The sequence below is a fragment of the Erpetoichthys calabaricus genome, chromosome 12, assembly GCF_900747795.2.
Source record: "Erpetoichthys calabaricus chromosome 12, fErpCal1.3, whole genome shotgun sequence".
Taxonomy (NCBI): Eukaryota; Metazoa; Chordata; class Cladistia; order Polypteriformes; family Polypteridae; genus Erpetoichthys; species Erpetoichthys calabaricus.
This window is the reverse complement of record NC_041405.2, coordinates 128,010,673-128,023,678: the sequence shown is the minus strand read 5'-3', so window position 1 is coordinate 128,023,678 and position 13,006 is coordinate 128,010,673. Positions and strand designations below refer to the sequence as shown.

General features: G+C 40.0%; 1 protein-coding gene across 1 annotated transcript in view; it reads left to right on the top strand.

Moving 5' to 3' along the window:
• Positions 1–13,006, top strand: part of nwd1 (NACHT and WD repeat domain containing 1) — a 59,419-nt gene that overhangs the window by 31,648 nt on the left and 14,765 nt on the right. The window contains 4 exon segments of the mRNA XM_028816147.2: positions 1,319–1,483; positions 5,946–6,143; positions 10,372–10,494; positions 11,940–12,139. Of these exon segments, the coding sequence (XP_028671980.2) occupies positions 1,319–1,483; positions 5,946–6,143; positions 10,372–10,494; positions 11,940–12,139 (686 nt within the window).

Sequence of the window (13,006 nt, the reverse complement as noted above, 5' to 3'; positions counted from 1 at the left end):
CAATATTCACAAAAAATCCATCCACATCTCTTAAAAATCGCTGTAAGTAATGTAGTTCTACTTTTCAGAGCATGGATTTTAGTTTTTGCTGGTGGTGCACTCTGTTGTGATTGGAGTTTCCTCCAATGCAAAACATGTGAGGCCTCCACAGTTCATTCAAGAAGCAGGCCAGGATCTTTACTGTTCTGTCTGGTAGAGGCTCACTAGTCCAGCCAGGCCTTAAATATTATCTGCTGGCTTCAGCTGAAACAGCCCCAAAAATGGAGAGCTGGCAATGAATATTATACATATCACAAAAAATACAGCGAAAGCCCCACAAGTGAAGGGTACCATAAACCTCCAGACTGATCACAATAATGGCAAATGAGGAATCCTTCTTTATAAATTAAACATCGATTTAAGAAAATACTTTAGAAAAATACAGCAAAATGCTCAAACGAACAAAAAATTAATTGCCTAAAAAGGCAATCTACAGTAACCAAGTCCCATTACATTAATCTTCTTCTTCTTTTGGCTGCTCCTGTTATGGGTTGCTACAGCAGATCATCTTTTTCCATATCTTACTATCCTCTACATCTTGTTCTGTTACACCCATCACCTACATGTCCTCTCTCACCACATCCATAAACCTTCTCTTAGGCCTTCCTCTTTTCCTCTTCCCTGGCAGCTCTATTTTTAGCATCCTTCTCCCAATATGTCAAAATCATAAAACAGAGCCAAAAAATTAAAAATAGCAGAAAATCCAAAGAGATAGCGATCAACGTTAAGAGGAGAACTTACCAGCACCAAGTGCATTCAATGTTCTTCTAGGGACTATATTTTCCATTTATGTGTTATAGTGTTTGGAGCTGTTCGTAACGGAGATTGACAGGTAGCCCCATCTCTTGAGGAACCACTCAGAAATCATGGGAGACATGGTAAAACAAACATTGACACATACAAACCAAACAATAAACACAACTGATAAAAAATACACAATTATACAAATAATAAATATAAACAACAACAACATAAATGATAATAACCAAAGGACCAGAAAGGATCAAATAGGCCACAAAAAAGGAATTTACACAGAAGACAGAGTAGTGACCCTGGTTTAAACATAACACAAAGCGTCTCCTGTCCTTTATATGTTGTAATCACTGCATCTGAATAAAATCCACACATTAACCTTTCTATTTCTTCTTGACTCAAAGCAGGTCTCCAGCCAAGTCTCTTTATCTGTATGTTTGCCATTGATATTCTTCTCACTATGAGCCCACTCATTTTTCTGCAGTGACCACATCAAGAGCTGACCCTCTTTCTCATTGCTTCACAGGCAATATGGACTGGTTAGTCTGTAAAACAGATACCTGTGGGATAAGGAGCGTCATTGAAGACTTGTCCATGTGCTATGAACAGGTCAACTGCCCAGAGGTGCGGCTCATCAGAGACACCTTCTTAATTTTCAAGCCAACCATTGATTTTATTGAAGGAAAAATGGGTGAGTAAAACCTCACTGCCAAATTTAAAATACAGTACAACTGTAACTAACTTCACTGTGTACTTATTAGGACTGGTACTTGATGGAATGTCTCAGTCCCTTTGTTCTACTCCTTACTTCTCATGTCTCCAATGTGGCATCTGAAGATTGGGAAAAATATCATTTTTTTAACTCTTGGCTTTCATTATGTTTGTTCCAACAAGCCAAACATTTGCCATTGTAGCATTCTGGAGAGCTTAAATGTATTGTGTCTGCAGCAGGCATTTCATGTTTACTTTGAAAATTATATCCTGTACTGTTGTGGAAGAAATCCAGTCTGGACTGGGAATGTGGTTGTTGTCTAACAGTTCAGGATGAGAGACAGACCTATAAAAGTTCAAACCTTCATTGACTAAGACTGCCTGTCTGGACGTGTCAGTGCAGTCAGACCATAATTACTTGAGGGTGTAAAATAATGGAAGGACAGTGGGTCACGAAGGATTATAGGAAAGGAATGCCATAGTGCACTACATGGCAGAAGGGAGGTCTGGCCAGGTGTATGATCTGCAGGTGACTTGACAGTTGCCTCATCCTTAAAGGAGTACTTCACTTAAATACATTTCTTATCCCATGTGATTTGTAGTGATGGCCAAGAAAAAGTTTTAATCTTATATTTTTCTGTAGCACAGAGATAAGAATTTTTCTGATACATAGAATGAGTGTCTATGGAGAGCAAAGCAGGACCACAACAAAAATGAACATTTTACTTATGTCACAATATCCACATATCAAGTCATTCAGTTGTATGTTTACAACAGCAAAACACATGTATTTTCTTGTAAAACATTGTTAAATAAAATCCTCCAGATGCACACAAAGGAGACATGTTCACTGGGGATTGAATTGAAGCCCTGTGTTTACTGTTCATTCATTTGTCAAGAGTTTTGTCTTCAGTTCAAAAGCTTGATTCCATGTTAATGCACGTCTTCTGCCTGCATACTCTGAATTTATTTAACAATATTTTAGCCTGAAATGCATTCATTTTGCTTTTTGTGGAAGACTTGACATGTGGATTATGTGACACGAGTAATGTGAGATTTTTTTCATGGAGGTTTTAATATTATTTGCTGTGGTCCAACATTGTTCTCCATAGACCCTTATTCTGTCTGTTCTATATGACAAGAGTTACATTTTTTTTCTTGCCCATCACTACAAACCACATGAAGTAAGGAACATATATAAAATGCTTGGGTGGAATATATTCCATTAAGTTATAACAGTGCACAAAGGCGTGGTAGCAGAGGTAGCCTCTGCCCTTTCCCTTTGTTATGACTTAATCCCAAGTAGTAGAGAGGGAAACCATCAAACCCCACTAATAGTACCAAGGGCAAACAAAAACCCTTTAAATATAAAAATATTTATTTTTCACAAGAAAAATGGTCTGTAATAAATACAGTGAAGGTCTGAAGGGAACAAAAGGCATACAATTCCTGTTACTAGCAAATCTAAAAGAAAACAAAATCCAAAACAGTATCTAGAGAGTGGTCAATAAACAGAGCAATAATGTCTAAAAATCCAGAAAACTGAAAATAGAACAAGCACAGAAAAACCACAAGAAACTCACTGACTCCCTAACTCATTCGAAATAACCTGCCAGGAACTGTGGGAGACCCTCTGGTTATATACAACGAAGGGTAGTTCCTGGCAGTGACTGGCAGGTGGCCCCATTTCACCCACAAACTACATGGTATATAACACAGGTTAAGATAATATGATAGATGATTAACAAAAGTAACATCAACATAAATAAATGACTCAATGATGAACAAAAAGGATACAACACATGGATTTAAGCCCAGCTTGGGGGAGGAACCCTGGCCGAAATATAACACCCCTCAGTGATTAGAGCACCCAGGGAGACGAGACATGATCTTACTCGGAAGACACTTTAAAGACCCGTGAGATAAAAGAGATTGGCCGCAGAGCGCAGAGCGGGGACCTTAAACATGAGACTTGGTGCCAAGAGATTGCAATTTGACATCCCACGAGAGACACTTTAACGTCACGCAAGACAAGGCAGTGAGTCAACATTTAAAACAAGTTCACGGACATCTAACCTAGCAGTTGTTGGAATGCATTTGGCAGACAGACATCATGTGCTCCCAGCTCTTAAAACAATGACAAGCGACAAGCAGAACATGCAGCTTGCCAGCAGCAGCAGCAGGAAGCCAGCAGATGATCCGACCTCTTCTCCTTAGTGTGCGTTCAGCCAAACCCCCCTACCTCCTTCACAACGCGAGTGGCAGAGATGCAAAGTGGCAAAAGGACAGCTGCTGTACAGGCTTTGAAATGATCGACACAAAGCGCAACAAGCAGAAAATGCAGCTCGCCAGCAGCAAGAAGCCAGCAGATGATCCGACTGCATCTCATTAGCGTACATTAAGCCCCCACTTCACAACGCGAGCAGCATTATATGTCCTGCAAGAAAGAGATGTAACAAAGTCCAGGGCCGGAAATAAAGGACAAGTATTGTTTTTACAAAAGTTTTAAACTAAAAGTGAAAATAATGCATATGTAACAATTCCCATGAAAATAACAATCTCTTTAAATTGTATATCTGGTAAACCAAACCCGGGGGTGGGTGAGTGAAATGAGCAGGGGGGTGGAGCCCCATAGTCACTATTAACAAAGGTGAAGTCATTTCAATCTATCAAAATATGAGATCCAAAATGAAGATTTTGCTATAAAATCCATCCATCCATCCATTATCCAACCCGCTGAATCCGAACACAGGGTCACGGGGGTCTGCTGGAACCAATCCCAGTGCACAAGGCCTGAACCAATCCTGGGCAGGGTGCCAACCCACCGCAGGACACACACAAACACACCCACCCACCAAGCACACACTAGGGCCAATTTAGAATTGCCAATCCACCTAACCTGCATGTCTTTGGGAGGAAACCCACGCAGACATGCGGAGAACATGCAAACTCCACGCAGGGAGGACCCGGGAAGCAAACCCAGGTCCCCAGGTCTCCCAACTGCGAGGCAGCAGCGCTACCCACTGCGCCACCGTGCCACCTGCTATAAAATCCAAAACATGAAAACAACTAGAAAGCAAAAGGGTTTATTATGTTAAGATTTTATTACTGAAAGATCAGTGTTGCCCCTTCTACCCTTTTGATCCACTGCCCACTAAAATGTCTGCGCATGCTACTAAAGTGGAACTCCTGGGGCCACTAGAGGGAGCTGTAAGCATACAACTGCAGGGCTTGGGTACAGAACACAGGATCTTGGGAACTGTAGTATCAGATTGAGGATATATACAGTAGTTCCTATTCTCCTACCATTCAATTAAACTAAAAAAGAGTCAGGTGGAAGGTAGACAAATATCTGACTGGTGGAAGGTCATCATGAGTAAGAAATTGATAAAATAAAGGAGGGAGGATTGTTGAAGCACAGAGAACTAATATTACTTAATCCAGAGGTATCTTCTTATATAACTACTATTGCTGTTCGTTTGTCTGTCTAGGATTTTAAATCACCTGTAGCTCGCAAACCGTTTGACGTATTGACCTGAAATTTGGTACACATATACTACGTAATGTCTACTATCCGTTTTTGGGGTGATGATTGACCTCCAAGGTTATTTCTCTTTTTATTTTTATTTTATTTATAGTTGATTCAACTCTCGGCAGCAGCCAGCAGGGTGACCATGCGGTGCATGCATACAGGCGCCGTGCTCATCCCTACCACCTTCGCCATCACTTCCCCTACCTCTTCATATCTTAAATCATTCTTGAGGCAGATTGAAGACTTAACTGCCAGCTTAAGTGAAAAATTAAGGAAAACGCACTAAATAATTGCAACCCAAACACTCACTTAATCAGTTTTAACGTGAAAAGATGCCGACGGAAGAAGAGAAGAAGCGGGCCGCTAGGATGGAGAAAAGAAGAGCTGCTCAGGAAGCAGCAAGCGCATCAACCTCTGAGCAAACGAATGCTAAACGTACAGAGAAAGATGTTGAAAACTATGTATGATCAAATCAAGTGTATTCACTGCATGTTATTGTGCAGTATTATTTTCGCTGATTGTTGTGTTAATTTGTTTCCCTCCATATTTTTAATGCCTTACATTAATTATTTTAAACCTTTAGCCAGTAGGGTTTATTCTGGGTCCAGTGGATTTCTCAAGACTTCCCCCTACTGACCTCACGTGTTATAACTGAAGGCATTGGTTTAGCCCTTAATCAAAGTAGAGAGTCGGTGGGACGCAATATGATATATTAATGGGTTTGTTAGGAACATCCTGTTGTTTCACAGCATACCCCTTAATGCTGTTTGTATGCTTGCTAACATTTGGATTACCTTTTGGAATGCAGAATTCTGATAATGCTCAGTTCTCTGGCATAAAGCGTTAAAGATTTCATGAAGTGCACTGCTTCTGTGTCCCATGCATTCATTCTCTCATTTCTTTCCAACAGACACCACTGTTCTCTATGTGGAGATATTTTCCAGACTTCACTACTTTGAGAAGAAATATCCATCTCTAATTGGGAGACTCTGTTCGCAGTGTCGTGACTGGCTTCAGAAGTGTCCCAACCCTGCAATGACTCCTCTCTGCGGATTCTTTCAGCCTCCTGGTGGACCACTGAAAACCACTGTAACAGGTTTTAAAAAAGGTGACATACTGTGTTCACGATGACGACTTATTGTTGTTTCAAGTTTCTTTGGTGCTAGGGCAGCATAAAATTTGTGCAATTTTTATCAGAATGAATATGAGTGATGACTGTAAAAAATACACTTCTGGGGAATATTCAGATTATATCCCTGGATACATTTAGAATAAATCCGTGATTCTAGAATAGCTAATACACACTTTAGTAATAGAAACTGAACCTCATTGAAAATGTTCAGAATAAATAGCCTGCCAGAGAGCCTTCAGAAAAGAAAAAACTTGCTAGATTGAATGTTGATGAAATTTCATGAGGCAAAGTTGAGAAGTGGGTGAAGAGGCACCTGCCTTCCTTGGAACAGCAACAATGCAGGATGTTTTCCACAGCAGTGACACTTCCAAGAGCCTTAGGGAAAGACTGAACAGGTGACAGAGGACACCACAAAGTTGGTCAGCATAGGCCTTAAGAACTTGAGGACTGTCTCCATCTGGTCCCATAGCTTTTCCTGTGTGTAGCTTCCTCAGTTGTCTCTTTACTTAGTCTTTAGTTATGGATAGCCTATAATGATGGCCAGAGGTGGGCTTGTCACTAGCCATTCCAGTTGATATGGCAGGAGTTGTTGATGTAGATAGAATGGTATAGGAAGACTGGTCATTGGAAGAAGGTGGCGGTGGGAGGGAAAATCTTTTGAAAAATTGGTTCAGTGTGTTAGTTTTGTCCATTTCCCATAGTTTTATAGTAGACAGGCGAGTGTTCTCCACATAATGAGCAAGAGAAGTCATGCGTGCCAACAAGTCTGAGTAAGTTATCACAGTTGATTACCCTTTAAGCAGTAATGTCCCACTGGGTATCATTCCAAGCAGAGCTGTAAATAGATTAGGGATTATTGTGAGTACATGACTCTCTGATAAATTAGCAAACATTTTATTCCTAGAAGGTTTGACCTGGAGGCATCTGCAAAACATGTATCTCAGTAAAGCAGGTATCTGGTGACATTGCTCATTATTAGGACTGTGATCTCTGTACATTTTAGATCATCAAAGAAAGATGTGTGCGATGTCCAAGTTGGATCTGAATTAAACAGCCTTTTGCACAATTTGATGAAGCATTTATTTTTTTGAAGACAGACTACATCTTAAATGAAGTGTACTTGTTTTTTCCTCCTAAATTTTCATTGTATCATGATATACTTTTTAAAAAAGAAACGTTAATTACTATAATTTACAAAATAGAATTAATCTCACCTCATTCTCAAGCCCCCCTCAATTCAATTCAGAATCACGGCAGTTAGAGCTCTTTTTCAACCACCGTATGATGACTGGAGCAAGATCTTAGACTCTATGATGGATGGATGCAAGAATGGATGTATTGAAGGATTCTGAAGGAGCCATTAAACCCTAACTTCATTCTGTGAAAAAAAAGAAACCTTACAAACAATTTCAACATTTTAAATCACACTCAGTTCAATCCAGTTCATTTTATTTTTTTATAGCGTACTTCACTGAGTGCAAGTGCAGAAAACTGTGACAAGTTCTCAGGTAAAATGGAAGTATACATTTTGCAAATTACTAACTATAGGGTTAACACATATAAAGGCACAGATTTGTTAGATAGGAAAAGAAAGTGGCTTGAAACTGATTAATATAAATGAAACCCAGCAGTATCCGTCCATCAATTAACTGTTGAACTATTGGCCAGTTGACAATGAAAGAGACTAAAACAAAAACTCCAGTCAACAGCATACCTGGAGAAAAGAAGCCTCTGAGTGTCCCTTGGTCAGTATAATAGACAAAGTCACGCCCAGTCACAGCCCTGGAGATCTCTGTCTACTGGCTGCCCACCCATTCCTGGACACTCTACAGTAGAGTCTGTGCTGAGCTATCCAGTATGATGACAGAATCTTTTCATCCAATGATTCCAAGGCTCCCAGTATGTCAGATGACTTTTCCATAGGCAGGAGAACAACTTGACAGCACAGCATTGCCACCAAGCGTCACATCAAGATACCAAGAAGAGAAACTGAATAGTGAAGGGTTAGTAACGGTCCATAAATATTGTGCTACATATATTTTCTTATAGATATTGTATTTGTTTACCAATATGTAAATTGTAATTGTCTTATCATTTTTTAACCCGCTTAATCCAGACAGGGTCACAGGAGGTGCTGGAACCCATCCCATCTTGCACAGGTAGCAAGGTAGGAATAATCCTTGGACAGGATGCCAATCCATTGCAGGGCAAACACACACACACACACACACTAGGGACAATATCACCTGTTCACCTAATCTGCATGTCTTTGGACAGCAGGAGGAAACTGGAGCACCTGAAGGAAACTCACACAAACTTCACATAGGGAGGAAAAGGGGCACAAACCTTGGACTCCTTTGTTTGAGGTGGCACTGCTACCTCTACACCACCATACCACCCTTTTTGTGCTTGTACATTTTGTAAAGGCTCTGATTCTGATTATAAGACCCACCCAGTTCAACAGAGGGTCACAGGGAGACCAGAGTCTGTCCTAATTGACCAATAGGATAGATAGAGGATCCTATTAAATACATTTTATATTGTGTGGCAGCATTGTCTTTCTTTGAGGGCAAAACAGGAGATTTGTTTCTATCAATAGTAAGAGTGGAGACATTGAATATGTTGTGTCTTTGACTTTTAGGAAAAAATTCAAATTAAAGTGAAATAAAATGAACTCAAACCAGAATCTATTTCCTACCTAGTTTATTTCCATAAATGCTCGTCCCATTGTGAGGATTGTTCCTTTAACTGAATCAAAATTTCAACACTGTGTGTTTTTGAAATCATGGCCTCCATCATGTCATAGGTCTCATGAGATGTAAACTATGTGTCTTGTAACCGCATAGCATCACAACAACCTAAACTTTAAAATGGCAAGGACATAAGGCACACATAAAATGGAGACATGATGACATGACCAAAAAAGGATTAAAAAAATAAATCTAAATGAAAATGAACAATGCATAGAAACACAATAAAACAATGCAGATGCAATAAAAATTATTAAAGCATCAAAATAAAAAAAACAAACACTTAAAATAAAGGAATGATGCACTCCTGATTTTTGGCGGCATGGACAGTAGGTAGAAAGCAACCCTGAACAGTTCATCCCAGGGCCCATTTCAAACACACATTGCATTTATAATGCAAGAGGAAATGTTTATGAAAAGTTGAAATTAAACTAAAAATCACAATGCTGAATAGGCAATCAACATACTCTGTAATAGAGAAAAATATACATAGCAGACAAAGGGTTTCAAGGCAGGAAAAGCTGGCACATGGTGAGGTGGGGACCTGCACAAAGCAGAGAGTCAAAGAACTGGCGATGCCAGTGAAGGGTGGAGAACACCTCTAGGGGGCGATAAACCCTGTAGCTGTGCTGGACTCTTGGGGTTGTAGGAAGCTGGAGAGCAGGATGCAGTCTAGGCAGCAACACTGATCATATTCTTTAGCTGGCTGATCCTTAGAAAAGAGGAAGAGTGAGGCTATGAAGGACTCAGAAAAGATGAATAGGCCTTCTGGCCAACAGGATGCAGCACAAAGTCCCATTCAGAGGGGATAAGTACTAGGTTGTCATTTTTAAGGGACAGGCAGTAGGAAGTTTGCCTAATAACATATCCCTTCAAACGCAGCAGAAATCTGCTAGACATCAGTAGCTACTAGAAGAAACTCTAACCTGGTTCCTTGTAGAAAAACTAAAGCTGTCATTGACCATGAAGTGTTTCCTGGGCTTAATTATAAGTGACTTCAGGAAGGTGTTCTTTTACCCTTGAGGATGAAGGGTATTTGGTGGTCTGGTAAGTAAGAGTAGTAGCACACTGGTGTGGCCAAAATTAGAAGACACGTTGAAATATGGAAGATGAAATAGGAGTGAGCAATGAGGTGAGCCACCTCACCAGGAGGTGTGGATACAAGATCATGATCATCAGGCCAGGATTTTTGTTTTCTTTTGCAGATTTGTACATCTGCTCCCCTGTAACCATCTCTTCCCTCTTTTAATGTATTCACCTTAAAGGCACTTAAAACTTAGAAATAGTAAAAATGTAACAATATATTCTGAACAAATTTAAGTATATTCTGAATGTTTATTTATTTCTTCCTGTCATTTGCTACCGTTTCCTATCTGTTCCTCTCAAGGTACTAGTGAACACCACGTACAGATGATCATCCCAATTGTGCATAATCCTATTCTGTCACTTTCCAGGGATCACTGCAGTGGAGGCTTGCTGTGAGTCCAGTCTCATGATTGTGGGATCAGAAGATGGGCAGATGATTGTATGGAACCTCGAAGACGTGGAAGTGATTCACACACTGACTGGCCACAAGGGTAGGATGCCAGAGCATGACCTATAAGGAAATGTGATTTGTAATGATGAGTGTTGAATGATCTGGTAGATAAGATGGGGAGGTGGCTTGTGTAATAATGGTGAGTCAGTAGAACATGTTTAGACCTCTGTCATAGTAAGCTGAGACCTAGTTTAGATAGGGAGACCACCAAACTACTGCCATTAGAAACATAGAGCCAGAATGATTATAAAGGTTTAAATATTTTATGGTGTTTATAAATACATAGATATATAGAAATGAAAGGCACCATGATAGATAGATAGATAGATAGATAGATAGATAGATAGATAGATAGATAGATAGATAGATAGATAGATAGATAGATAGATAGATAGATAGATAGATAGATAGATAGATAGATGACGATTGACAAAGTATGAGATATGACTTCAGAAAATATTTTTCATTACACAATCTCCAGCAGGTGTCCAAACCAAACTCACTCTAGAGGAGTACTGCTACCTATCGTTCTGGTGCAATATTCACTCTTGAGGGGCAATTTCCCTATCTCTGTCTACTTTTCCTGTCCCTGAGGCTGGAAGCTGTGCTCATCCTAACTAGGATGTCCGTCTGTCTCAGTAGCAGTTGTGGTTGCCTGGCTGTCTAAGACAAGACCTTCCATTTTGGTGGTGTTGCCAGTCCAACTGTGTCTATTACATCACCATGTTAGTCCCTCTTGTATGTCTGCAGCAGCCACTCATGAATAGTGTTTGAATGATGAGACCAAACCAGGATGGATGGTTTCCCACTCTCCTATCTGACCTTCCTGGACCATGCTGACCTCTTTGTCTTCTGGTGTCCTTTTCAGAGAGTGGTTGCATCCTACAAATACAGCACAACAGACTCTGGAGAGAATGGAGTTTTCAGATTCATTCTTAGTGATACTCCTGAGCTCCTTGATCTTTAAGTCTGTGGAGGCAGAGCAGGTTATGAAGGCAGATAGATAGGAAAAGCATTATAAGATACATATACAGATAATAGATGCATAGATATTGAGATCATATGCAGTTTTTATATGTGCTTTTATGTATATTACTAGAGTTTTACTATTTTTTCTACTTCATATTTGTAAATCTGAGGAGTACTTTGAGCCTGCTCACTTAGATAAGATCTATGAAAGAATAAACTGAAATTGACCCTTTGGTGTTAGGAAGTGAACCCTATTGGTCAGTAGACAGTTGGCACTTCTAGTACACATAATCCTTTCCCCCCATTTCCTAATGCTTTCTAATTGTGATATACAAGCCTCCACCTAGATGTTTAGCTCTTCTTTTAGTGGAGGTTACAGGGCAGAAGCTGCTCCCCTGTATTCTTTCTAGCTTCAGTACCTCCACATACACACCACATTTCAGATAGCGGAATAGGCAGTCAATGTTTCTGACCCTTTTTCTTATTTATTTATAAAAAAATCCTCTCTTTCTTCAGGACAAGTGGAGTGTGCAAAACTGTTCCACAAAGGATCTCAAGCCGTGTCAGCAGCTCGGGACAACACCTTGCGCCTCTGGAATCTGTTGACAGGAAAACAGGTGTATGCTATAGAAGTAGACCATGGAAGTGATGGAGGCCACTCAGGTCTCCACGTGAATGAGCAGAGCAATGTTGTCTACTGGTGTGCAGGCTTCCAGGTGTGGACTCTTGATATCTACTCCTCATGTTCTTTTATATTTTTTGTAAAGTGCCTTAAGATGATGGTCTCTGGCACAAGCACTACAGTGGATTCAGAAAGTATTCAGACCCTTTCACTTTCTGCACACTTAAATGTGTTGTAGATTTTAAATTAATACATGTGTCATTTTTGACCACTAATCTACACTCAATAACTCTTAATGATAAAGTGAAAACATGTTTTCAAAAAGGTTTGAAATTTTTTAAAAACTGAAATAATTACTTCATGTAATTATTCAGACACTTTACTGCGGTACTCCTCCCCATACTGAGCAAGCAGGTGCCTCCTGTTTTCTTTAATTCTCCTTGAGATGTTACTAGAACTTGATTGGAGCCCATCTGTGGCAAACTGAACTAATTGGACATCATTTAAAAAGTCACACATCTGTGTATGGAAAGTCCCACAATTCAGTCTGCATGTCAGGACAATAACAAAGCCATGAAATCCAAAGAGCTCTCTGTTGACCTCTACAATTAAACTGAGGGGAGGCATAAATAAGGGCAAGAGTGTTAAACCATCTGTAAAACTTTGCATGTTCCTAGAAGTACAGTGGCCTTAGTAATTGTGAAATGGAAGAGGTTTGGAACCACTAGGAATCATTCAAGAGTTGGTCTTCCAGACAAGTAACTGTGCAGGAACAGCCTCGATAAGGGATGTGACCAAAAGTCAAGTGGTCACTCTAACAGAGATTCGGAAGTCTTCTGCTGGGATGGAAGAGCATGTCAAAAAGATGACTTGAGCTCAGCAACACTCCGTCTATCAAATGTTTAAGGTTAACTCCTGCTTGAAGTTTCCCAAGTTGGATTTAATGGACTCTGAGAGCATG